The sequence below is a fragment of the Apodemus sylvaticus genome, chromosome 3, assembly GCF_947179515.1.
Source record: "Apodemus sylvaticus chromosome 3, mApoSyl1.1, whole genome shotgun sequence".
Classification (NCBI taxonomy): domain Eukaryota; kingdom Metazoa; phylum Chordata; class Mammalia; order Rodentia; family Muridae; genus Apodemus; species Apodemus sylvaticus.
Window position 1 is genome coordinate 19,005,583 of NC_067474.1, and position 27,745 is coordinate 19,033,327.

At 38.7% G+C, this 27,745-nt stretch overlaps 1 protein-coding gene across 1 annotated transcript; it reads right to left on the reverse strand.

Annotated features, from left to right (window-relative positions):
- Nucleotides 1-1,609: 1,609 nt before the first annotated feature.
- On the reverse strand, nucleotides 1,610-27,745 carry Bpnt2 (3'(2'), 5'-bisphosphate nucleotidase 2). Its single transcript, XM_052176031.1, has 5 exons — nucleotides 27,125-27,745; nucleotides 15,829-15,991; nucleotides 14,589-14,684; nucleotides 7,440-7,601; nucleotides 1,610-6,115 (listed from the first exon to the last, which is right to left on the reverse strand). The coding sequence occupies exons 1-5, from the start codon at nucleotides 27,503-27,505 to the stop codon at nucleotides 5,847-5,849; spliced, it is 1,071 nt and encodes a 356-aa protein (XP_052031991.1). The 5' UTR covers nucleotides 27,506-27,745; the 3' UTR covers nucleotides 1,610-5,846.

Below are 27,745 nucleotides of genomic sequence, written 5' to 3' on the forward strand. Positions count from 1 at the left end.
TCAAGACTTTCTCAGATGCTCAGAAAGACTTTGGCTGTTTCCTCGTGCAGGAAAAGACTGAACAAGGTCAGTTTAATCTTGGAACCAGTGCTTTTGAAGAATAAGTTTGGATTTCTGGGAATCCAACTCTTGCCCCTTTGCTGCGGTTATCAGTGCCAAGAAAGCTATGTTTGAGCTAGCCTGTGCTCTTTGCCCACATTGCCTCACTTAGCTCTTTGCTTACCTTGCCCGTCTTTCTCCTGCCAATAGTATATATGATGGCGTACTTAATAAGCTTATGAAAAGCCTCCTGAACCCAGCGACTGCTTTTGTCATTTCTCGTCCCGTCTTCTTCCTCAACACCACAGTATTTGAGACCCTTATTTTCGCTGTGTCAGGACATGTATTTATGTCCCCTCTCACGTTGGTAAATGGGACAGAATTCAACTAGAAGATTTTCTTTTCTTTGTTACCCACTCTCAAATATTGCTTCTTGTGTATGCTGTTAAGAACAGAGAATCCCAGTTTCCAAGCAGATATATTTGCAGACAAAAGTTGTCACTGACTGTACAAAGGTAGAATGGGAGCTGCTATGTAATAACATTGCAGGTTGGACATGTGACTGTCCAATATTGTAGATACTCTTAATGCTACAGAATTATACATTTAACAAAGATGCAAACTGATAATAGAGAAACACCAACACTGCATACTAAATGTTTCAGACATGACTGATTTATTTGATGAATTCAAATTTCACTTGTCAAAGTATATTCAGGGACAGGATTTGGGGTAATTATTTCATTAGAAGCAATCACAATTTTTTTTTTTTACAGTTAATTGACCATGGGGTAGTATCTAGAGAAAACACAAAACTTTAAAAACAACAACAAAAACAACAGAGTGTGGGTGGGTGATAATTACAAGTATCAGCAAAGGAAACAACTAGCTTATCCTACTGAGGTATGAAGCATGCTAACACTAGTAGTGACCCTTTAGTTCAATTCAACACACAGTCTGGACTGAGTGTGCAAGACACTAGGTATTGGGGATATGGTGAAAACACACACAAGATCAAACATCCTCCATTTCCTTAGCAAGTACACTAATAGCATTTATAAAAGTGGTATTGTGAGGCATGAAGCCTGTTTCTTCACGTGACACCACTGAGATCCACTTCAATCTGCTGAAGTGGGTTGGCAGGTCAGTGCCTGCTAAGAAAATGTGGCATCTCTGCCAATGGAAAACGGCTTATTTCTTCCATGGCTTTATATATATGTGAAAAGAAAGGTAAATATTTAAATTTCTCTCACCATTGACCCATTTTAACAAGAAGAAAGGATGACAAAAATAGTTTAAAGGATCAGGGAAAGGACACAGTTCTGGCGACACAGGTACAGGCTGCTCAAGGCAGCGCTGCTAGTATGAACAAGCCCTATGAATAGGTAGTCCATCACTCTAGACATCCTGTTACACTACAAAGGCTGGTGCTGGCCACTGCAAAGACAGGACACGAGGGTCCCTCTTCAAATGACTTTCATACTAAAGGCTGAAGACAATATTGGAGACCTGAGATTGTTTTCAGGTTAAGTATCTCATGCTAACAGTGTTTCTTTCCTAGTTCTTCTTCTTCTTTTTTTTTTTTTTTTAATAGAGGAACAAATCTTTCCAGAATGACACTTGTTTTAAACCTTAAAATATTAATTAAATATATTGACAAAACATTACAACCCCTGCTTTTGCACTTTATAAGACGTATTATATAATACTTTAGGAAATGACCACAAACAATACATAATCAGTTGTCTTAGTATTATTCATCATCCTTAACTTCAGAGTTTGTCCTATTATCTCAAAGGCAAACATCTAATTTCTTCCATTAAATTAATTTACTGACCAACTGAAAAAAAAAAAAGTAAAAAACAAAAAACACCCTGTCAATGCTAAGTCAGAATACATATACCTGCTGGGCTTTGATAATGTAGTGAAAAAGAACAATTTACATGCATATCAGCACCTCATAGAACCGTGTTGCTGCTGAACTTCAGTACTGTGAAGCAGCCCTACAACTATGGCTGGTCAAGATTAGAATCCTTCCCTCATTAGGAACTCTGTTATGCAACAACACACAGTATTATTTAACAAAGAAACCACCAAAACCGTACCTCTAAAAGCTGTTTTTTAACCAAAATTACTCCAGAGAATGAGAAATATGAAGTTGTCTGAAATAATTTATTTAAAAGTAAAATTTGTAAAATGAAATCTATCCTGGTCTTACATTTAATTAAAAACCAAATGATGAAACATCATTTCAGACTTATATACATCATGATCCAGTTCTTAGAAAAATGTACTTCAACTATAAATGCTACATTATGCAAAAATAATTCATCAGTTTTATTTAATTATAATGACTTTCCCCAACTCTGATATAAAACACATTAGAAGAACTTAAAATTTAATGGGATAAAGCTACTTTTCCCACTTATTTAAAAAAAAAAGTTGTTTTATTAACATACAATGCCCTATTTAAGGCACAACTTTTTTTTTTTTGTTCTTAAGGAAAACTCCCAAAGATTAGTTTTGTTTTGTTTTGTTACACACAGTTTTAAAACACAGCCACTTTGCAGGTATATCATTAAAAATATCTTAATCGGGCATAAAATGAAAAACTACTACTGTTTCTACACAGCAGTGATATACACAGCCACCATAGGTAGTTGCAGCTAGAATAATCCCGATAGTTCATGCTTTAACCTTCCAAGTTGTCCCAGGAAGGTCATCAACTATGATCAAGAAAGTTAAAATGGTTGGCACTCAATTGCACTTCTGCCTGCATTACCAGAGCACTACCTCCAGAGCTAGAGTATCATCCTAGTTTTGAACTTAGCATCTAGGACCACGGTAAGGACAGGAACCAGGGTAAACAATGGCCTCTCACCCTCACTGCTCTCTCTGCCCCGGGGTCCACATCTTCCATCTCTTTCTCACCTCGCCCTACCTACTCTTCTGACATTATCTGAACAACAGTCCAAAAAAGCCCCAGGACAAAGACGCCCCATAACTGCCACATAAACATAAATCTCAATGCTTTTATCAGCTCGTTATTTATCACTAATACCTCACTTAGTATTTTAGTAAAACAAACAAAAAAATAAAACATAAAACTGGGAAAACTGAGTAAACCACAACGAGGACTATGACTGCTTTGTACAGCCTGTAAACTCAACTGAAGTGGAGGCTGGGGAGTTAAGAATGAAAACCAACAAAAAACAAGGTTTCGTCAAGTGGCTTACCTATCCAAGTCACTAGCATATAGTCACTAGCATGTATTCCAGGCTTATGTTCTTGAGATGGGTAGGAAGAGGTGCTTTGTAAAAATGTTAGTACTGAATCATATAACAGCGTGAAATGTTTATGCTTCCCAAGGTAATTCTATTTACATCTCACGAAACCTCGAAAATAAAGGTTAACTAACTAGACCTCTTCCAGGATTGATCGCTTTCACTGTGAGCTTCACCAAAGTCTCAATTTTACCTGCTCAGTGGCCGATATAAAGAAGAACGAGTTTATGAAAGAACTTTGGGTTAAGCATAGGTCAAGGTGGCACACTAGCTAAGAAAAAAAGCCCAAACAGAAAAGGGAAAAGGGGCAGGGGCAGCTAGGGGACCGATGTGTGGCTGAGGAGGAGACAGCTGATGTCACCTGTTGACACTGTGGATGCCTCTGCTTCAAATTAAGGGAAAACAGCCAAGTTTCTACATATAAACTTGTTTTGTTATGTTTTAGAAATTAAACAATTTAATATTAATTCTGAGAGATATTATATACTCCACAGCAGATATATTCTGGTACAGTAATACCTCATATAAATAAATACTATTTTCCTTGCAATGTATACTGGCTCTCAAACAAAATTTTCTTAAAAAATGAACTGTCTATAAAAGTACATAAAATCATTAGTAAATAGACAACAAGAACAAATTATAAAAACTACTTTCATCTCTCAGCCAGCATCTTTACTTTTGAGCCCAACACACAAAATTCTTATTCTTAGTGATAACTACTAATGAAACTCAAAACAAAAGCAATTGTGCTTATAAAATATGAACTAGTTTTACTTGTAATAAATGATAAAGTTTCTGCACATTAAAAAATACCCAATTAAATTCCGTTTTCTGCTTTGACATATTACAGTGCACACGGTATTCTGGTGAGAGTGCCTGCTTCCAGAGAAGCAGGATTAGCTGTCTTGTCGTATTGTCTAGTGATTAGATTAGTTGTCTGAAACTGTTTTAAAAACTAACAAGCCCTGTTAAATTAATACCAAGTTTTCAAATACCAAAACTTTGAATTTTCACCCCACAAAGGCCAACCTAGTGTATTTGTGAGCAGTTGTCAAATACGGGGAAGCTCTTGTACTGTATTAAGATTCAGTCCACTGCTGAGGAGTGAAAGGCTTTGGGCCCCATGGCATGCAAACCTAACGTATGCACAATATACCAGACTAGGATGCTCAATTTTAGCTCTAAAATAGGAAAATAAATAGAAATTTTCTTTAGGCTTACATTTTTAAGAAAGAAAAAAAACTGAGAAATGCCTCATTAAAGTTTACAAGGGCATCAAAGCCACATGAAAAAAAAAACATGATTGATTATTTACAATTTTCTAGACCATATTAAGAAAAACTACTTATACTAACAAATACAGCCCAGAAAACAAATTCTTAGTTATAGCAGTATGACAAATGCTACCATATCTTTTTCTAACCACATTTTGTCAACTGAGTGGAAAAAAATTTTTATCAATGAAAAAACTAGAATTGCATCAAAAGTTATTCCTTTGATAATTTGGTTATTTTAAATAAGTCTATTAATAGCTAAGAAAAAAATCTCATTCTTGGTAAGAGAATGTCTAGAGATAAACCTGATAAGGTTTCAAAAATTAACTAAAACATAATTCCTGAAAAATAGCTAAAACTATTCAATCTGTATGTCAAGTAACTTTCAACTACTACAGAATCATTTGTATTCTTATATCATCTTACAGCATATTTCATCTCTGATGAGAAAATATAGCAAATCGTGGAACTAATACTGAAACTTAAAACCAACTTTTCTGGTGAAGACTAAATCCTGGTCAGTGGAGAAAGGATGAACAACAGCCCTTTCCATGGGGAAATGAAAATCAGCAGCAAACACTCAGACAATTCCAATTATAATTCAGTCTTTTGTCTATTTTCTATCAGCTGGTGAATCTGTTAGTAAACTTTCAAAGAAAATAACCTATTTAAGCCATTTCTAGTACATCCATAGGAAGGTAGATGGACAGAGCACATGCTGCATGGTAACGGATATGAGACTTCTTGTGCTTTCCATCTCGGGAGTAAAAATCACCAATGTTTTTATTTTTAATAACATACAACCTTAAAGTTACACTAAACTCTACATAAACTACATAAAACGAAGCCTTTCTTCCTCAAATCCAATTCTATACATAAGTATCAACAGTGCAGACTCATCATTTGTTGTGTGAAAATGGTGACTCATAACAGTGTAGACTCAGCTCTAGATTTTAATTCACAAATATATATATATGTACATATATATATATGTGCCTTGTGTATGACAATTGTATGAAAATAGTCTCAAAAATAAAGACAATACTTGAGAAATGAAGCAATCTAATTTCCCTGATTTTGTATTCTATTACAGGGAAAGAAAGTCCTGATGCTTCATAAGTACTTCCAAAGTACTTGAGGACGGCCTTAACCATGCATAATCTCCACCAGTCCTTCAACACTTCCAACAGTTCAGGCCGAACAATTCACGTCTGGAAGAGCTGCACCCCGTGGTCAGGAATGCTTACTAATGTCCTGACTTTTCTAACTCGGGAATCTTTCTGACCAGAGCTTGGTGGTTCATTCTGATGCTAGCAAGGAGTCCTCCTTCAATGCCGTCAGACCCAGTATAACTGATCTCTTCACCATTCAGAGTGGTCATATGCCCACCGAGGGCTTTTAAGATGGCATTGCCAGCACATATATCCCACTTTTTGATGTATGTCACATGAATATATACATCTGCTTTTTCTTGAGTCATATCAGGCACATCCAAAAGTGCTAAGACTTTATAACCTAGAAGACAAAGAGAATTTAGATCATTACTCAAATGACTTAATAAAAAGTGTGTAATGTTTTCAAGAACATAGTTAAATGGGACAGAGTGAGGTCTTCACGAGAGTTTTACACTCCTTTTGCCAAAATCTAAAATCATTTCCCAACATAATCATGTTAACAAATAACAAACCCAATATTGTGCTTGATGTAGCAACAATGTAATCAAAATAAGCTTACTAATTAAACTATTCTCAATTTCAGCCTGGCTATCCTAACCGTACTACTCCACTTCCTTTAGTAATGAGACAGCACTTGCATAGAAGGAGGAAGAGGAAGAGGAGGAAAGGAAGAGGAAGAAAAAGAAGAGGAAGTGGAGGAGAAGGTCAAGGTGTTGAAGGCAGTGATGACAACGACATCACTACCACATCAGGAATCTAGTTCATCTTATCCCCCTGGCTATTTGGACATTTATCTTTCCTAACTAACAGGCAAGGTACCCTCTACAGAAAAACCTAAAAAAGCAGACAGATACAATTGGCAAATTAAATACACCAGGCTGGAAAGTGTCATTTCTCCCATTTCACTACTTCTGCCTTAGCACTGCTGAAAAGCAATTGCAATACAAATTTTGATCTTAATTTATTTACCAGAATTAATATTTTGACATGATAAACATTCGTCAAGTGGCCTCTTCAAGCTAAATCCACGTTATGTTCTGCTCTTATAAACATCTCATAGTAATTAAACATTTTAGAAGGTGGTTTAATCAGATGATAATATGTCAAAAACTACTTGTGGCTCACAGTATCTGATTATTTACTCCTTTCTGGTTTTAGAACTGTGGGTTCTGAAAACAGTATAAGAGCAGAGGATATATGATAAATTTGGTGAATACAAGACTTATTCATCCAAAATGTACAAGTTGAAAAGTTCAGTGATCCAGGGATTAGCCATTGTAGCAATCCGTAGGATGATAACGGACAGCTTTTTGCCACATGAAACATCAAGTCCTCCATCTCTCCTCCCAACAGGTCAATGATAAACACATAGAACAAGTATTTTGAAGTCAAGTCATATAAAAAACAACCTTGCTGGTATGCAGTGTTGGCAATATGCTTTTGTGGTGATTTAGGGAGAGTATCATTAATGTGAGACTTGGTTTCTGGCATAGGAAATGGTATGACAATCCCATTTGTTGGAGTTTGAGCCTGTCTGGAAAGGACACTGCCTCCTCATTTTGTGCGCATGCATGAGACAAATAATTTAGTTTCCTGAGAAATGATCACATATACTGGGAGCATACTATGGAACCACAAGATGAAAAAAAGCAGGAGGAACATACCAGCCCCACCAGCCGGGATAATAGAAGTCTGGTTTCCAAATGTCTGAAGAGTAACCTGTTTGACCATTCCTGCATGAGAGCGAGACACAATGATCTTTGGGGTCTTCTCATTGTAGGCAGAACGGGCCTTCACATTTGAACCACCATCTACCATTGCCCAGGCTGAAAAGCAAGCAGGATACCCATTAAGCATTAAGCTTTACAACTCCAAAGCATTACATAAATTACAATCTTCTGAGCCCAATGACTGAAAAAAGAAAAAAGTCACCTTCTTCAAATTTAAACATTAAAATGTTTTACTTTTGTAAGTGCAAACGTAAAAGTAACCTTTTTTTAATATAATAGGAGAGTATTGAAAGAAAGCTTCTAAATGTCCTGTGTCCTTCACAATCAGAATGGTTATCAAATATATGGAATAAGAATTCTGGTTCTCCAGGAATTCAAGGTCCATACCTAAACATAAAGTAATATAGAGCAAACCGGTAGCCAACATCAAATTAAATGGAGAGAAACTTGAAGCAATCCCACTAAAATCAGAGACTAGGCAAGGCTGTCCTCTCTCCATATATTTTCAATATAGTACTTTAAGTTCTAGCTAGAGCAATTACACAACTTAAGGAGGTCAAAGAGATACAAATTGGAAAGGAATAAGTAAAATTATCACTATTTGCAGATGACATGATAGTATATTTAAGTGACCTAAAAAACTCCACCAGAGAACTCCTACAGCTGATAAACAACTTTAGCAATTGGCAGGTTATAAAATCAACTCAAGCAAATCAGTTGCCTTCCTATACTCAAAGGATAAGGAGGCTGAGAAAGAAGTTAGAGAAATGACACCCTTCACAATAGCCACAAACAATATGAAGTATATTGGTGTGACTCTAACCAAACAAGTGAAAGATCTTTACAAGAACTTCAGGTCTCTGATGAAGGAAATCGAAGATGACCTCAGAAAATGGAAAAATCTGCTATGCTCGTGGACTGCCAGGATTAATATAGTTAAAATGGCCATCTTGCCAAAAGCAATATACAGATTCAATGCAATCCCCATCAAAATCCCAACTCAGTTCTTCACTGAGTTAGAAAAAGCAATTCTCAAATTTATCTGGAATAACAAAAAACTGAGGATAGCTAAAACTATTCTCAACAGTAAAAGAACTTTTGGGGTAATTAGTATCCCAGACCTCAAGCAATACTACAGAGCAATCGTGTTAAAAATGGCATGGTATTGGCACAGAGACAGGAAAGTGGACCAGTTTGAAGACCCAGAAATGAATCCACACACCTATGGTCACTTGACCTTCTACAAAGGAGCTGAAAACATCCAGTGGAAAAAAAGATAGCCTTTTCAATAAATGGTGCTGGTTCAACTGGAGGTCAGCATGCAGGAGAATGTGAATTGATCCCTTCTTATCTCCATGTACTAAGCTCAACTCCAAGTGGATCAAGGACCTCCACATAAAACCAGACACACTGAAACTAATAGAAAAGAAACTGGGGAAAACCCTTGAAGACATAGGCACAGGGGAAAAGTTCCTGAACAGAACACCAATAGCTTATGCTCTAAGATCAAGAATTGACAAATGAGATCTCATAAAATTACAAAGTTTCTGTAAGGCAAAGGACACCATCAAAAGGACAAAACGGCAACCAACAAATTGGGAAAAGATCTTCACCAACCCTACATCCGATAGAGGGCTAATATCCAAGAAATACAAAGAACTCAAGAAGTTAGACCCGAGGTAACCAAATAATCCTATTAAAAAATGGGGTACAGACCTAAACAAAGAATTTTTGCCTGAAGAAATTCAGATGGCCGAGAAGCACCTTAAGCAATGCTCAACATCATTAGCCATCAGGGAAATGCAAATCAAAACAACCCTGAGATTTCACCTTACAGCAGTCAGAATGGCTAAGATTAAAAATTCAGGAGACAGCAGGTATTGGCGAGGATCTTCCGGAAGATCCTGGGCATATACCCAGAGGATTCCCCAGCATGTAATAAGGATACATGCTCCACTATGTTCATAGCAGCCCTATTTATAATAGCCAGAAGAATGGATACCTGGAAAGAACCCAGGTATCCATCAACAGAAGAATGGATGCAAAAAATGTGGTATATATACACAATGGAGTACTATTCAGCCATTAGAAACAATGAATTCATGATATTCTTAGACAAATGGATGGAGCTGGAGAACATCATACTAAGTGAGGTAACCCAGTCTCAAAAGATTAATCATGGTATGCACTCACTAATAAGTGGATATTAGCCTAGAAAATTGGAATACCCAAAACATAATCCACACATCAAATGAGGTACAAGAAGAACGGAGGAGTGGCCTGGTTCTGGAAAGACTCAGTGTAGCAGTATAGGGCAAAACCAGAACAGGGAAGTGGGAAGGGGAGGATGGGACAACAGGGGGAAGGAAGAGGGTTTATGGGACTTTCGGGGAGTGGGGGGGGCCAGAAAAGGGGAAATTATTTGAAATGCAAATAAAAATATATTGAATAAAAAATAATAAAAGCAAAGCACCTGTAAATCTACTTCAGGAACTTAATGTAGAGAAATAAAAATACTGAAGGCAAAATATATTACTTGTAACTTAAACGATGCTGGAGGAAAAAGCTCCTGAGTATTTATCATAATTTTATATTTGTAATTACTTACAAAAAAGTTTCAAAAGATGAAGAAGAAAATCCACAAATTCTCTAAATTCTCTAATTAAGGTTTGCTAAATATTGTTTTACTAAGAAATGAACTTACAGGGCTCTAGCAGTAGGGGTCAGTATAGTATAGGATATTAGCAATTGCTAATTCAGTACTTTAAAAGGCACTTCTTAAATACACAATACATTAATTTATAGCACTTAATTGGACAACTTATTTTCAAAATATTATTTTAAACTATGTGTTATGTCTGTAAATATGAGAAGAGGTCTTAGGAGGCCAGAACAGGGTGCAGATCCCCTGGAGCAGACGCTTTGGGTGGTTCAGCGTCCGTCACCTAGTATGGATGCTGGGAACTAAGTGGGCCCCCTGCAAGAAGAGGAGTGCGCCTAACCATGGAGCCATTTCTCCAGCTCCAATGGGCATATTAAATTAGATTTAGGTCATAAGGTAAATGAGTAGCTACAGAATATGCTTATTTTATGACTGTTAAAGAAAAACAGTACAGACCAGGGAGTGGCCACTCACTATAATCTCCAAATACCTGGCACATGAAGCCCAAGCCAGAAGGACAGTTTCTTGCTCCTCAGTCTGCATTGCATTTTGCTATACAGAATGTAAATCTGATTATTGTGGTTCAGCAAGTAAGACCAAAAAGTAGGTGTGGTTCAGTGATTGAAACATTAATGCCTGCTTTTGCTTTTTCCACTTTATAAAGTACACTGGCATACATACATACATACATACACATACACACATACAAACAATATATATAAAACTCTGCAAGGAACATAAAATGGGAATTAAGTGACTCATTTGGTTAAGGCTATGAAACCTTCCCGTTCGTTTGCTGATGTTATTTATTCGAATGTTCAAGATAGGCTCTCTCCTTTATAGTAATTCTGTATCTACAGTAGGAAGGAGAAAGGAACAAAATGAATGGTGTATCCCAGCTACTGTCTATGTTAGGCAAAAATAACTTGAAGCTGTATTCATTAAATCTATCCTTCATCACCTTGCCTGAAACACATGGTCTCCAGAGGCTCTTACTTTTAAAACAAACAAACAAACAAACAAACAGTCAAGGGCCACAGTAGTTTAATGAGTGAAAACTGATGCTGAACAGGAAAGCCGACTCCCATTCTTGGGCCTTGCTTTCTACATATAGTCAAGAATTAGGAGCCTGGATTTAGGACCAGCTATACTGTATATTCCTGTTTAAAAAAAGAAACAACAAAACAAGAAAATTGATTCAAAACACACAGTAGAAAATAAATGCCACTGATAAGAGTTTGCCACATAGAATTCTGACATAATTTTAGTACCTACAAATTTCCACTAGGAACATTTATGCATTCTTTCATTAAAATATGATAAAAAAAAAACTATGTTTCTAAGAATTTCAAGCTTAATGAATTAGTTATAAGCAAGCAGCAAGAATTCTGATCAGCTTTATTCCAATTGCAACAATAATAATTCCTATGAGGAGCTTCCATTATAGTCAATTCTAGCTAATTTCTGATAACACTGACACTCTGTCAATATTAATGTATAGCATGCGATCAAAAACTGCAAAGCAACAAAACCTTCCATCTAGGAATTTACTGCAACCCAAACATAATTATGGAAGTTCTGTTTTCTGGCTGGCATGCACTTTTGCTTTAATATGATGGGTGTTAGAATATAGCTTTACCCTCGAGGCATAACATGGGCACCCGGTTCCCATGGTAGAGCAGAAGTACCTTTAGTCCTGAAGTTATGGTAACAAAATATGAACTACAAAACAGTGAGGGCTAGGTATAGTGTACTAAAGGAGTTCCATCTAGGATTTCAGCCATTACTTTTCCTGCTCCCCCAGAACACTTGTTCTTGGGTGATACTGGAATATATAGGAGGATAGGTTAACGAATAGGAGGACTCTGACTCGGTCTCTGTGATTTTTGAGTCACCTGTAAATAAACTTTCAATCTTGTTTCTCCTATAAATTACCCAATATCTAGTGTTTCCTAAGCTAGACATAACTGCAATCCTTTCTTTGGTCTTGTCAACTGCTGTCCTAACCTGGAGTATGCTATATTTGTAACTTCTTTTTTTCCAGGAAAAGTAACAGCAGAGTAAGCTAGCTGCTCACAATAGAAAAGGATACTTTATTAACTTACAAAGATACTTCGGCAAACAACTTGTTCCTACGGTAAGACTTTTGGCGTATTTACTGTTTTTAAATTACTGTTGTAATTTAAATTTAACACAAGCTAGTGTCATCTTGGAAGAGGCAATCTCATAGAGAAAATAACTTCATCAGAGTGGCCGATAGGCAAGTTCTCTGGACATGTTCTGGTCTATGTGCGTGGGCCCAGCCCTCTGAGGGCAGCTCCCTCCCTGAGAAGGTGGTTCTAGGAGGTATGGAAGCAGACTCAACTAAACAAACCATGAGGAACAATGAATAACACTTCTCCAGTACTGCTTCAGTTTCGGTCTTCCCTTGATGAACTATAATTTGTAAGTGAAACAAACCCTTTCCTCTCCAAGGTGCTTTTGATCGTCTTTTTATCATGACAATAGAACCTGATTATACAGCTTTTTAGTTTTAGGTAAACAAAAACTATGTCTTACAGTAAAAGAATGCCATCCTTCCACTGGTCTGATGGCAACAGTAAGAAACTAAAGCCCCAGCCGTTTCTGGAGGATGCTGACAAGTCTGAGCTGACTCAAGGCTATACTCCAGACTCTGCCTTCTTCACACGGTCTTATGCCACACGTGTGGCTCCTGTTTCTAATAACAGCTACTCTATAATCTCATCTGACACTTAGCTTCTTGGACTAGAATAGAATACAGAAAAAAATTATGTCTCTCTCACCTCAAAACACAGGCACTCAGAGAGGCCCTGTGATGAAAGAGACAGATTACAATGATGGTTCACCTATCAAGGACCACTGTGGGCTACTGGCAAACCTCCAGAGACAGAGAAACCCAGAGGGTAGTCTCTTATATGCTTCAGAGACAGCATATCTCTGCCAACATCTTAGCTCTTGTCTTCCAACTTACATACTATTGTTCAAGGCTGTATATACTTTCTATTTAAAAACTTTTTCAACTAAAAAGTATTTTAAACTCTTTAAAATATAATGAAACTAAGAAATATTGAAGGATCATATAACTGAAAAGTGAAAATTCTCACTCCTGCCCTTCTGCTTCTGCTTTCACCTCCTAGGAATCACTAGTTCAGGAAAATATTTGTGTTTGTTTGAGTCAGGGTTTTACATAGCCCAGGCTGAGCTTCAAATTCATACATAACTGAGGATAATCTTGCACTTTTTTATTTTTAATATATTTTCATTAATTCTTTCAGTATTTCATACATGCATAGGTTTTTATTTTATTTTATTTTATTTTTGCCTTTTTGGTTAATATGTTTTTTTTTAAATTTTTTTTATTCGATATAATTTATTTACATTTCAAATGATTTCCCCTTTTCTAGCCCCCCACTCCCCAGGTTTTTATTTTTAACTGCAACAGTCTTAGGAAACTAATACACAAATGTGAGGCTGACACTGTATTATCCACAATAACTACTGGTCATTAGGACTGTTTTCAATACTGGCATAGTATACACTGCACAATTAGGAGCCTTATCTCACCTTAGAGTACAGTGGTGCCAAGGGTCATAATATTTGCCCTAAAAATTGATGGGAATTAACTAATTAAAAGCATGACAAATTCATGCTGGCAGTCAGCAATGATATTTATTCTAACTATTCTTCCCCTATAACAGTAATAATTTGTGCTGTCATTGTAAACATGAGACTACTACCTTAGAAAATCAGAAGACCAGGCAGCCTTGCTGAGTAACTGGAGTGTAATTATCATCCCTGCATCCACTGACATCGACAGGGCTACCAGCAAAAGCCAAACCCATACTAACTAAGAGGTTCCTTGACATGGTCATCCATGAGTTCTCACAGCACAGCCATCACTGACGTGACCTGTATTTTGTAGGAAACTAACAAACATGACTGTATGAAGACCAGAGAAGGAAGGGCCCTTAGGATTTATAGACACGTGCTGAAGCTAAACACTGGACAGCTACTCTCCCACTTTTGATATTTAAATACCACTCTCCTGTATCACAATATTGAGCTCTGCATAATACAACAGATTTGCCTAGATCAACACCAGCTTTACCTCACAAGCCAGTGTAAGAATCCTAGACCTCAACTCCAACAACACCATGAAAGAACCACAACACACCTTGCTGCAGAATGTCTCTACCTAGTAGTATTTCAACAGATTTCTTTTTAGAAAGCTGTGTTCTGTCACATACTATCAGTGCCATAAAATTTTCACTATAGTCAGTGAAGTAGTGTACAAGGGTTGAGGACAGACTTCAATTTTTAAAATCCTAGAATAATAGTTGAGTATTATAGACAGACAGTTCAATACCACTCCCTCTCAAAGGTGGTCACATACTTCATACCTGTATATTCAGAAAATGGCTTATGAATAACTCCTAGGACAGGTTTGCCATTCACAGCTACACACACCATGGTAGTGACATACTTTCGAAGATCCTCTAGAAGAAAACACAAAGGCATGGTTGTTAAAGGACTGTGTTTAATTTCAGTACACAATAGGATACTTACCTCATTAGAATTTAGATGTGTAGGACATCTGTGAAAAGCAAAACTGTCCTAAGCAGAAAGACAGGAGCTACTAAGTAGTGACTCTGAGACCTGGTTACTTGGGTTATTTATTCGCCCAGTAAATCCATTTCTTGGGCCAAATTAAGTCAACTGAATTGTTACCTAATCTGTATAGTACAGATAACAATTATCCATCTTTAGATATAAATTAACTTTTAATTTTATAATCAAATTTAAAAACCAAGTTAGAAGTTTATAATAGTCCCGGACAAAGGAATATGCTAATTATTATGTATTTAGGCTAGTTTATTTCAGAAAAATTCTTTTTGCAATCAAGCTCAGTAGTCTATGTTTCTACTATTTACTCATAAATTAGCTTTACAACTTTAGTTATTAAATATATATCTTGTATCTTCTCTTTCTTTTCAATAGTAATAATCTATTGAGTACATATTATGGTTCAAGGTCAGTTTACAGAATGACAAGGTAGAAACTCCCATGTTCTGGGAGTCTTGCCATATAGTGGGACAAACTATCTAGCTTTAACATATATCAAAGTTTGAAGCAGAAATTAGATACTTCTGTGAAACAGCCTGAGGTAAGAGCACAGAGATGAAACTTGGGCGAGGCAACAATACGACGAATGCGTGGATTTGGGGATTGGTGATAATAATCTTGTTTTGCTACTTTTCACTTTCTGGCTCCACACAATTTACAACTTTGAATCCTTATATCAAATGTATATATAATAAAACCTGAATTCTCCCAATATCCAAACTAAATCCTATATTCTTTTCTAACGTTTTTTCTTAGTACTAGGTGTCTAATAGGATGCTGGTGCTACTTTTAAGTATCAAGTTGATCTCCTGATCCTGAATAATCGAATGTTATTAGAGGAATATGCTTTGGTATGGGAAAGAAGAGTGAGAATCATCCATCTGTCTAAATGGCTCACATAATACCTTAATAATCTAGTCTGCTTGTCTGGAAATCTGCCACCATGTATACCCTATATCTCTCTGCCTTGGTCTGTGTTCTCTAACATAAAATGGCAGTCTAACCTTTGAGACTCACCTGTGTACTCCTGTGTGGCATCCAGTGGGTCAATCCAGACGGTCACACTTTCTGCTGGCACCTCCTTAGGAGTAGCTACTTCCTTCAGGATGTCCTCAGGAATCTTACGGTTCCATACAATGACCTCCTTGTCAGATGCATCCACATGTTCCTCGGTATTTATCTACAGTGGAAATAGTTGTTAGACACAAAGGAGAAAACTGTTATTATTTAATAGATATATCTCTGAGAAGTCACATAAATTCTTATTAATGAAAGCCTTAAAATACTTCAAGGAATTCAATAAAGCACTATATAAAAAATTCCAATTGACATCTTATCTTCAAATACTTTCTAATCGAATATTCAAGTTTAGTGTTTTGGTTAATAAAAACAGACACCCCAAATATAGTTACTAAATACATGTACTACAGAAGGGAATCACCCAGGGCTAAATCAAAAGTACGAGTCCCAAGGGTCTGAAGCTCTGGCACAAATGTACCATCCAGTGCTAGGGATGTGTGTTCAGGCCACCTTAGGCTAATTTATAAGACTCGTTTTAAAACTAAAATTAAAACAAAACAAAAAACCCTTAAGTATGAAAATAGAAATATCTAGAATATTAGACATAAAGAACTACATATAGAGGCAAACAGAACATTAGCAATGTAGTTAAACAAGAGATGTGTCTTTAAAAATAGAGAATTTGAGTACTAAGGAATGAAATAACTGAGGAAATTGGTGGGCTAAAATGTAGCTTTGAGTGAGGAAATGGAATCCTGGAGATTATTAAGTAGATATACTAGCATTATACAAAACCTATATAAAATTGAAATAAGCAAGGGAAAAAGAAAAATAATGCCTAGTTATCTTTTAACTATATATCTAAGATATATCAAAGGGTAAGAAGGTAAAGATTTCTATCTTTTTATTCATACAAGCAAAAATGAAAACACAAAATAAATCTGATTTAGCATAAATAGTTAAAATTGTGGAGCAAGGAAAAGAATGCAGACAAATGTATTTTTAATTCATATATATGAGCTGCATGTATGTCTATGTTATCACATGTGGCTGGTATTCTGGAGGCCAGAAGCTGGTGTAGAACCCCCTTAAACTGGACTTACATGGTTTGTGAGTTGCCATGTGGATGCTGGGAACCCAATCTGGGACCTTTCTAAAGAACTTTTCTTTATTGCTGAGACATCTCTCCAGCCCTCAACAAACATTTTTAGAGCTAGTACTTTCCATAAGCCATCCTATACATGAATAGATGTAGTACTATGTATAAGAGTTCTATTAAGAAAAGGACACAGCAGAAATTTTCAACTGACAGTTCCACATTGGCACCCCGATTGCTTTTGAGTAGAGCCACCCAACTTGTTCACTGTAAGATGTTTGACCAGCCCTGGCTAGATGCCTATAAAACTTTCTTAGGTGTATTCCTCCATTTTGAGGAATGTGTTCAGATGTTACCAAATATTGGACCTCCTCCATCTTGCCCTACACAGAATAACTGCTTTAAATGGTGTGCTTATTACTATAAACATGTCAAAGCCCACCAAGGGAGCCTGTGCTGGAGGAGGACGTATTGTTATCTTTCCAAATTATGTTATCAAACTGTCTTCTCAATGCTTCTGTTTTTCTAAGTACGTGTATCACACGTGTGTCCATGCAGGCAGCTAGGCAGTTTTGAGCCACCACTGGGACCTGAATCTCGGTTGTTTGCAATAGGATTGCTCTTAACCACTGAGAAACCTTGCTGAACCCTAAATATTTTCAAGTATATTCATAGGTTAATGATGCTCCCACCTTGGTCAGAGAAGCTTTTTTACTGCAGTGCAGCAGATAGTGGTTAAAAGAGGGACATTATTGTTCAAAGTGTAGAGAAAGAGTTAATGAGTGCTCAACTATACAGGAGACACCTGTATAGCCTTGTCCCCACCAAGCCTCCAGGAACACCTAGAAAGTGAGGTAGAAAGAATGCAAGAGCTGGAGGATTGACAGGATACTGTGCAATACTGTCCTCTGTATATGATATGGTTATTGCATACATGAACTGCAGCAACACGAGCCTGACATAAGATCAATCCAGTTAAAAATACTGACACAGAGGGGAGAGGTGTACCCAAAAGCCCACACTCCTAGCACAGGAGCTACTGGTAATTGATGGTTCCTAGTCATAATGGGGTAAGGAGAGTTATGTTTTGTACAGTAGCCTATAGTATGCCTACACCCCAGTAGAGATGACCCCAGGCCATGTCATGTGCATATGGGCAATACTATTTGGACTTACTAGGTTAAAATAAATAATTACAAAGGACACAAAGTTGGAAGAGCAAAGTGATGACAGGGACCTGGAAGGAGTTGGACTGAGGTAGTGAAAGGTGGATATGATTGAGACACACTATATACATATATAAAATTTTCAGAGGATACAAAATATAAAAATAGTGGGTTTATTAACACATACTTTCAATAATGTGCCATTTGTATAAACTAATGATCAAAAATGTTTTAGAATTTCATACTTTCAGAAATTAGAATATAGACACTAAAGTAAATAACTTATTTGCACTTTAAAAGTTAGGCTAATGGGGCTAAAGAAATGGTTCAGTTGGTAAAGTGCTTGCTGTTGAAGTATTATGGCCTGAGTATGGATCCCAGCACCCATGCTGGGAAGGGATTCTGGTATCCCTGGAGCTTTGTGAAAGAAAGAAGACTTAGGGATCACAGTAGCCTAAGAGTTTGTGGAATTTTGGTCCACAATGCTAACACTAGATATAATGGTAGTTGCCTGTTGCAGGGACTAGAAATAAAAAGACTATTATAAAGAAAAAAACATTCTGAAACTGAATAATGATGATGTTCACAACTTGGCAAACCTACTAAAATTACTGGATACCAGAAGTGGACAGATTTTATGATAAACGAACTTCGATGTATTAAAGTTATTTATAAATAAACAAAAACTAGGTTAGCTAGAGAATACTGAAAGGTGGCATTTGAATTAAGACATAAAAGAGAACACAGCAGGTTCTACTAAGTGCTGAAATGAAGATCATTCCTAGTTTGTTCCCAGAGCAGTAGGGTAGTTGGGAGGCAAGCATGGATGGGGTGAAAGGCACTGGTCAGCAGTGGAAGCCATGGCTACCGGGTACAACACAATGCCAACTGCCTTCTCTTATAATGTACACTAACAACACACAGAGGAGGAAAGAGTGCGAGGGAGGGAGATAAAAAATTAGAATGCAAGAAACAAACCAAGCTTATGATTAATTCATAAGACAAAAGAACTTGAAGAAAAATTCAGGTGTAAAATACTTATTATCAAATGCATTTTGAATATTAGCAACAAATATTTAATTTTCATTGTTTCATACTGACTCCATGTACTGGCTGGTTTCGTATGTCAACTTGGCACAGGCTGGAGTTATCACAGAGAAAGGAGCTTCAGTTGGGGAAGTGCCTCCATGAGATCAGCTGTGGGGCATTTTCTCAACTAGTGATCAAGTGGGGAGAGCCCCTTGTGGGTGGCACCATCTCTGGGCTGGTGCTCTTGGGTTCTATAAGAGAGCAGGCTGAGCAAGCCAGGGGAAGCAAGCCAGTAAGGAACATCCCTCCATGGCCTCTGCATCAGCTCCTGCTTCCTGACCTCCTTTGGTGATAAACAGCAATTTGGAAGAGAAGGCAGAATAAACCCTTTCCTCCCCAACTTCTTGGTCATGATGTTTGTGCAGGAATAGAAACCCTGACTAAGACACTCCTGTAAAGTTTGTGCAGTGTGAAGTCAGGGATGCCATCTCCACCTGAGTAGGGGACTCAGAAAACCCTTCCGGCTCTCATGGATTATAGCCTAGGCCTATTTCCACTGTCAACTTTCCACAGGTTGTTAAGTGAGTCTCGAAGATTCCACCTCCCAAATTTAAGTCACCACGTGTATCCAGAAACTCCTTGTTTAACTACTATGATCATGTCCTCGCTTGTTTCTTGTAGTAGCCTTTATATTTTTCTCATGTTCTCTACTATATTCACTCACTTGTTCAATAAACATTTAGTTTGTTGTATGCTAAGCTATTTTGGCTACCATGAATAAGACCAACCAAAGTCACTTCCTCTACAAAGCTTCCCTTCTTTCTTATTTTTATTTTTTAAAGTTTATTCTTCTCTCATACATTACATCCAACCAGTTTCCCTCCCTCCACTCCTCCAAGCTCTCCCTAATCCCCTTCTTCCCCAGATCCATTGCTCCTCCATTTCCTTTAAGAAAAGAGCAGAACTCCTAGGGATTTAAACCAAGAATGGCTTAACAAGATGTAGAAGTAATTTTTATTTGCCATATGTAATTGTTGTCATGGAGGTTTACTGCTAAATAAATTCATCCTTTCTAGCTCTGTTTGAATTCTGACTGGTTCAGCTCAGCTATTCTGGCTCAAAGTCTTCTCCCAGCTGACAGATTCAATCTAGCATCTCTCAGCGTCTCACTAAATTGTTCTGCTTGGCCTCAAACTAACTCTGGCAACTGTTAAGGCCTAGGTAACTATTGCATATCTAGCCAGGCATTCTGTGCTGTTACTAAGAAACTTTCTCTTGAGTTGATTGCATATTGTGTTCTGTTCTTTGGTGTTCTTGGAAACCAATCACAATGGAAGTCACTTAGAACTGCTTTGTGCAGTTAACCACAATAAATAAGCTTGTACCCATTCCAACCATCTGGCAGCAATTCTTACACCTGTGTATGGGCTTTTATGGATTTTGCATATATAAGCTGCTGCTGGGCTGGACTCAACCTAAGAGAGACACCTGCTCCAGTGTAAGTTTCCATGTTCTCAGGACCTCCCTGGGAATTGACATCCTAAGTAGCAGAAAGAGTCATAAACATGGGTAATTGACATCCTGATTGGCAAATTAAGACATGAATGTTAGGCAAGTCTCCCACCACAGCTGAATACCTGAAACAATGGAAACAGAGTAAGTATAAAACAAGGACTTTGTTCCTAAGGAAATGCCCTATCCCTAAATCCTGAGTGGTGGAATAACTTGGCATAGATGTTTGTGGATTTCAGGCTTAAAAGCTTAGAATTCTAGCTAGGGGTAACAGTTCAGCTCCAGAGTCTGGACTGTGTCCTTTTTGATCAGTCTTGGGGTGTACGTTCAATAAACTAGCCCTGTTTGGCTGAGATAGGTGTCTGAGTCGTTTGTGTGGCGATTCTCAGACCCCAACAACAATCTGTTCTATCTTCTAGCTCCTTCTCCTTCTCTGTTCTATTTTCACCTGCAACCTGTCTCTGTAAACCTGTTCTAGTAAAACTGCCTCCTTCCACTCCCACCTCTCTCTCTGTGTACTGGTCTCTAAAGTTGCCTCTTTTCTATCTGTTCTCATGGGAGCTGGGTGTGTACTAAGGGTGTGTCTTACTCTAGCCAGAGGGAACAGAGATGTGTGGTCTGCTGCAATATAGCCAGATCGAAGAGACCTAGAAGGTCTTGGGATGCAATCCCCTGCCAGAACTATGTTTCTGGATTAAAACTCCCCTACAAGATCAAATGAGACTAGGCACAAACCCTCCTATCAAGCTGAAAGACGTGAAAGACGCAGTGGAGTAAGGGGAAAGGGTCTCAAGAGCAGGCAGGTCAGAGACACCACTACACCCACTGTTTGGAGTCCTACAACATTACCCAGCTACAGTCATAACACATGCAGAGAGGACTTAGCTCAGACCCAGATAGGCTCCTTGATGGGTGATTCATCTCTGTGAGCCCCTATGTGCCCTGGTTAGTTGATTCTGTGGCCTGTGTTCTCATGGTGTTCTTGATCCCTCTAGCTCCTATTCACACCTCTTCTGTGAGGTTCCCTAAGACCCACCTAATGTTTATCTGTGGGTCTCTACATCTGCTCTCAAGAGTTTCTGGATAAAGCTTCCCATTGATGATCTATGTCCATGGGATTAAACCAGGAACTAAGTATAACAAAATCACAAAAAGCCTTTGACTTCCTATAAACAGCACTACCACTCCTTCTTACCGCAGGCTGGCTACTCTCAAAGAAGTCATTTATGATAGGAATAGAAATCCAAAAGTTTTCAGAGAAGGTATGATTTTAGTAGGTGATACAAAATGTTTCTAGAAACCAGAAAATTGCAAGCTGCCCATACAGGCTATGCCTGTAAATGATATCTTAGTATTGCAGTTTCTACCAATTCTTGGCAACTGCTTATCTGACATAGTTGCTTACTAGCCTTAAGTATTATTAAGCACAGATTTCTTTAGTCCAGCTGTTCTTTTATATAAGTCTGTCAAGTGCTCACAAAATCCAGTTATCATTTCCATCCTGGGCATATGAGAGTTCACAGTTTACATCTCTCTTATAGTAAGAAACCCATTAGATATTGTAGCCAGTGAAATATGACATATCTAACTTCTTGACTGATAAAAAGTTTAGTTTTCCTCTTTTTCCTGACATGTTGACATGGCAGAACTGCATGTGAACAACACCAACTGGATCAGAGTCACAGCATAAAGGACAGCTACCTTAGACAGCATGCCTAGTTAGTATTTCCTAATGAATGTGTTGTTATCTTATCTAATATGCTAAGCAATTGAAAAGGCAGGATAAAGTCTTACATTATGATTTAATTTAGTTTCTCTTCTAAATCTCAACTGGAAGAACAATGGAAGGAAAAAATTTTAGGTGGATTGAGAGGTAGGAGTAATATGAGATAAATAGGAAATAACACAATGAAATGGTAGATCTGGATATAAGACATAAAAAGCTTAAGGGAGAATATGATTTTAGATACACTATAACGAATGATAGGGTGCCCAGATTTTTGTGATATATATAAGGCAGCTATAAAATAGAATTGACCTATAACTTTTTAAATGGAAAATGTTAATTTGTACAACCAAGACAGGGATAAGCAATAATGTATTTATTAAATATAAACATTGTTAAGCTAGTACATAATACATAAGTACATGTATATATAACACATGCATACAATTTATACAAGTATTCTAGCTAACTTGGGCTTCAGAAAGGAGAAACAAACTATTCCTCACAAGTACTATGAACGCTCAAGGCCCCCAAGCACAACTGATGAAGTTATGATATATCACTTAATGTGGGGTTAAAGGGATTTTGGCCTTTAGAAGAAAACCATCTATTTATCCATAAATTATTTATCCATAAATTTATCCATAAATTATTATATAGTTAATATGGTATTAGATATAACACCTCACACATAATTTTGTATACGCATTCTAATGGATGAGAGGGTACCCAGATTTTTTGACTAAACATTACTTCTGGGTGTAGCTTGAGTCTTCTGTAATCTATTTAGCACTTGGAGGAGCAGCTGCAGTAAGGTTAACCGTCTTACTCATCCTGGGAAAACCTGAATAAACAAAAGGGAAAGGAAGAGGACATGTGCCCCTTCTGCATGAGTGCTGGAGCTGAGACAGGACTCCTCTGTGCTCCAGCTAAGACTGTCACAATGGGGTCCACGGTTTGTATGCCTTTGAGTTTTAGCAGAACCACACCAGCAAGTTCCTGGGCCTCCAGTGTGCAGCCGAAGACTGGGTAATTTCTCAGCCATGTAAAGAGCCAAGTCTTTCTACTAAGTATCCATCAGGTGTTTCTCTGAAGAATGATTACTTACAAAATATAAAAATAAATGTCTCCCATACCTGTCCCATCTGCCTCTCATATACAACATTGTAACAATTACTATTACTCTATGGAGTAATAGTAATTACTCCATACAAACAAACAAAACTGGCTTTTTCTCAGCCCCATCTAACACCTGAGCCAGCTCCTCAGAGGCCCAGCTTCCTAAGCTCCCATCCATTATGCACTGCCTCTGTTCCCTCACCTTTTCAGCATGAGCCTACACCGTTACCAAAGACACTGCACCAAGGATAATAATCGAGTGTACAAAGGACTACCAATAAAGACTGTGTTCAAGGACAGCAATATAGCTGAGGATTTAAGCAACTGCCAAGTTAGTGTAAAGCTCTAAGTTCAATTCCCAGCACTGCAAAAATAAATAAGAAATTAATTAAATTTATAAGAGATCAGTTCTCAGTACTAAAGTTCAACAGCTCACAAATACTTTTAACTCCAGCTCCAAGAGGACCCAACTCCTCTGGTTTCATGTGTACATACCAACACCCACACATAATCCAAACAAATAGTTTTTTTTAAAAAAAAAATGCTTCCTTTAAAAGAAGAGATTTTTTTCAAGTCATTTCTCGTGTAGGACTGAGAACTGAATCCAGTGTTTCCCACAGCTGTCAATGCTCTACCAGAGGCTATAGGAGCTATAGGTCCAGTTTTGTCATGTTTATGCAACCCTAAAGACTCATCCTCTCTTTTTCTATCACCTACAACCTCAACCCACATATACAAACCTCTTGATTTCCTTCCAGCACTAAGTTCCTTGTTTCTCTGAGCATCTAACTTTATGCTCTTCCCTTTGTCCAAAGCACTGTAGTTAAGACTAGAGTTTGCTATATTACCTATATTGCTTTTACCTAGGTAAGATGGCGCTCAGTGATTACTGCTTTGGGGTAGTGAAACTGCTTAGGGGTAGAGCAGCTGCCCCTAAGACTGTAGATCCATGGTCTGAGCACAACTGATAACAAAAGGAAATGTAGCAATGGAAGGGTGAACTTGTGTTTGACTGGGCAGGATGCACTTCTCGGGATGCCATCAGTCTGAGCATGAGCCCACGAATTAAGCCGGATATGGAGGGCTGTTGGGGGCATTAAAGGTTGTTTATTCTATCGACTTGATGATTGCATTCTACCCCTGGGTATGGCAACCTAAAATGTCACTGGCCTCTCTTGGGGAACAACTCCACCACCACCACCACCCCAAGTGCTCTAGAGTGATTGACTCTGTACTGTATTAAGGTGAGAACACAAAACAGGCAATCTCATACTTCAAACTTCAGACAGGGAAGTTGTGTGAAAAAAAGAAACCATGGCTCTTTCATTTTGAAAGGCAGCAAGATTTAAAAGGGAGAGGAGAACCTTGTAAATGGTTATTCTGCGTTAGGAAATGAACTCAGTGGAGAACATGAAGTAAGTTTCTCAAAGTAAATAAATGTATACATGAAATGGGATGAGGCTTAAAAAATAACCAGCATTGAGGATAGTGCTTAGACATTGGAATAGAAGAGAAAAGGAAACAAAGAAGCAAACCAAAACCCCAAGGCTGGGTCTCTACATTTTAAATGGCTCCATTATACTTCTCCGCTAATGAATCGAAGTCAGTATTACACACCCTAAGTCCACCAATGTACATAAATGATACAACATTCTGTTACACCGATCAATACCTAACCTAAACACCGAAGGCAGACAAACAAAGATTCAACCACAAGAAAAGTCATTTTCTATCAAGGCACTAAGTTAACATCTGACGTCCAAGAGCTGAGTGTTGTTTTAATAAACATTTAATAAAAATAAAATGTCCTGTGCCACCCTTGGTAGCTATTCTTTTTGTTTGCTAATATATGAAAACTTGAGTACTTACGTTTACACACACACACACACACAGAGAGAGAGAGAGAGAGAGAGAGAGAGAGAGAGAGACAGAGACAGAGACAGAGACAGAGAGGTTTTAAAACTTACTATGTTGCTGACTTTATCTTAGATAAAGCAGCTGTGCTTGCTACATTTTACCGTCACTAAAATAATAATTGTATATTTTTCATACAAGAGGAGCTCACATAAGCTGTGGAGTGTCATAAGCCAGGTCACCCATTTTCCAAATGGGCACAAATGAAACCTACTTTATTTAGTTTAAATAAAATGTTATGTGACCAGTATCTGAGCAGGTAGCTAGAATACATCAAGTGTATTCATTACAGTACCATATAAAGATCACATATCAATCCCCAAGTTCCTATTTCTTCCATTAACTTTTAGGGAAGTACACATATTTTGAGAAGACCAAGGTATTTCACAAGTATACCTCACATCTAGAAGCAAACAGAGGTGTTCTTCATCACAGTAATAAAAGGGTAAGGTACATGAAATGTGTAAACATTCAGTGTTTTGTCTGGGAAGGCTTTTGAAAAAAAAAAAAAAACCCTCCAGTAATGTCAATTACATCTGGTACTCAGCAGCTTAACAGCTGACATCCAATGTTTCGTGGAGGAAAAAAGGGGGTCACAGTGACAACAAAAGCAGTAATGAAAACCGAACCAGTAATGTCAGAAAGGAAGGAGCATTACCTAGATGTGAAATTCTTCAAAGACAATACCAATTCTTTGAAGAACAGCAGGTCTTTGGATGCCTAAAAATTAAACCTGGGTATAATTTTTACTTTCCATATAATCGATAAAACTATCGGAAGCAGCCTTTGTCTCTATAAGTCAAAAACCTATCTACTCTTAGATGATACATTTAAGATTCTATTACACTATGTTGTGAGCCCTTCCCCCAGAAATAAAATAAACTGGAAAAGGCCCACTGCAAAGTCGGAGGTTGTTGCAGATAGCTGTAATTCCAACTCAGCACTCAAGAGGCTGAGGCCTTGGATCTTGAATTCAAGTTGAAGCTTCTAAGTTCCAGGTCTTCCTGGACTACTTAAAAGAACCCACAAGAAACCAAGTATGTAACACATATGAATAAGCAAACGCAGCCGTAGAGAAAGGATTCCAAGAAGGAAAAAAAAAAAATGCTTAGATTAAGACAATGTCAACTCCGATCCAAGAACCATACAACAAGAAAAGGTTGAAGTACTAATCTTGAGTGCGAGGATACACCGAAGTGAAATTGTGAGAAAGCAAGTCTCCCAATGCTTCCTTGAAATGTAGCCCAAACTACACAGCATTTATAAACAGGGTCTCGCCACAACTACAGCTTCAGCCATTCATAAGCACAGCCCCTTCCTCTCTTCGCTCTGCCATCCTAAAGATTTCTACAGACCTTGCCCTTCTAAGTGGCCGGATTGCCTTCCAGATAACATGAACACAACAGCCACGATCCACCTCAAGGCATAAAATCAATCCTATGAGAACACAAAGGTCCAAGAGGTTCAATTCCTTCACTTAGAAAGCAGCCTGCTAGTGAGACATGCGGTTCACTTTGCCAGCATCCCGACATCAAAGCCCACAGCTCTCCCCCTCGCGGACAAACACCCGCCCTCGCACAACCAGGGAGAGGAGGAGGAGCGTGGCCCCGAGTGGAAAAGCCACAAGCTCCCCCAGCTCTCGCGTGCATGACCTTGCACACATTACCTCGGGGTCTCCGAGCCCCGCTCAGCAGCTCAGACCTCGCTCCGGGCCCGCAGCCCAGCACCTACCTGCACGTTGGGGAAGGCCGTCTTGAGCAGGTAAAACATCTTGCGGTTGGACAGCACGTCGCCGCTGGTCATCTTATCCTCCGCGCCCTCGCGCGTCTTCCCCTTGGACTTCTCGTGGAGGACATTGCTCTCGCGGACCCGCCTCACCTCGTCGCCGCCGCGCTCCGCAGCCAGCACGGCCACCGCCAGCATCTCGCGCAGGTCCACCGTGCCCCCGTCGGGCGCCACCTCGGCCTCCCCGCCCGCCGGCTCGCTGCCCAGGCCGAAGAGGCTGAAGCGGCCGGCCAGGAAGCCCGAGTAGAGGTGGTAGAGCACCCCGAGCCCCAGCAGGAAAAAGACGGCCACCCCCAGCGGGGACAGGCGGATGCCCATGGGGGCCATGGCGCGCGCGACCGGAGCTAAGGCCGCTGCAGGCCCGCCGCTGAGTCCGCTACAACGGTGCCCGATTCCTGGCGCCCTCGCGCGCCATCACCGTTCCGGGAAAGCCGCGCCGCCGCCGCCGCCGCCCCCTACGCCCCGTACCCCACGCCGCTGCCTTGCAGCAGCCAGCAGCTGGCAGATCGGCCTTCCGCGTAGGCCAACGGTCGGCGGCGAGGTGAAAGGGGAGCAAGAATGTATATC

Excerpts from the sequence above, each read along its gene's own strand:
- Bpnt2 (XM_052176031.1), bottom strand. The coding sequence starts at position 27,505 with ATGGCCCCCATGGGCATCCGCCTGTCCCCGCTGGGGGTGGCCGTCTTT. Across the intron at positions 15,992-27,124 it reads CGGCCTTCCCCAACGTGCAG|ATAAATACCGAGGAACATGT; the intron begins GTAGGTGCTGGG and ends TTTCCACTGTAG. Across the intron at positions 6,116-7,439 it reads TATCCCGGCTGGTGGGGCTG|GTTATAAAGTCTTAGCACTT; the intron begins GTATGTTCCTCC and ends TTTGTCTTCTAG.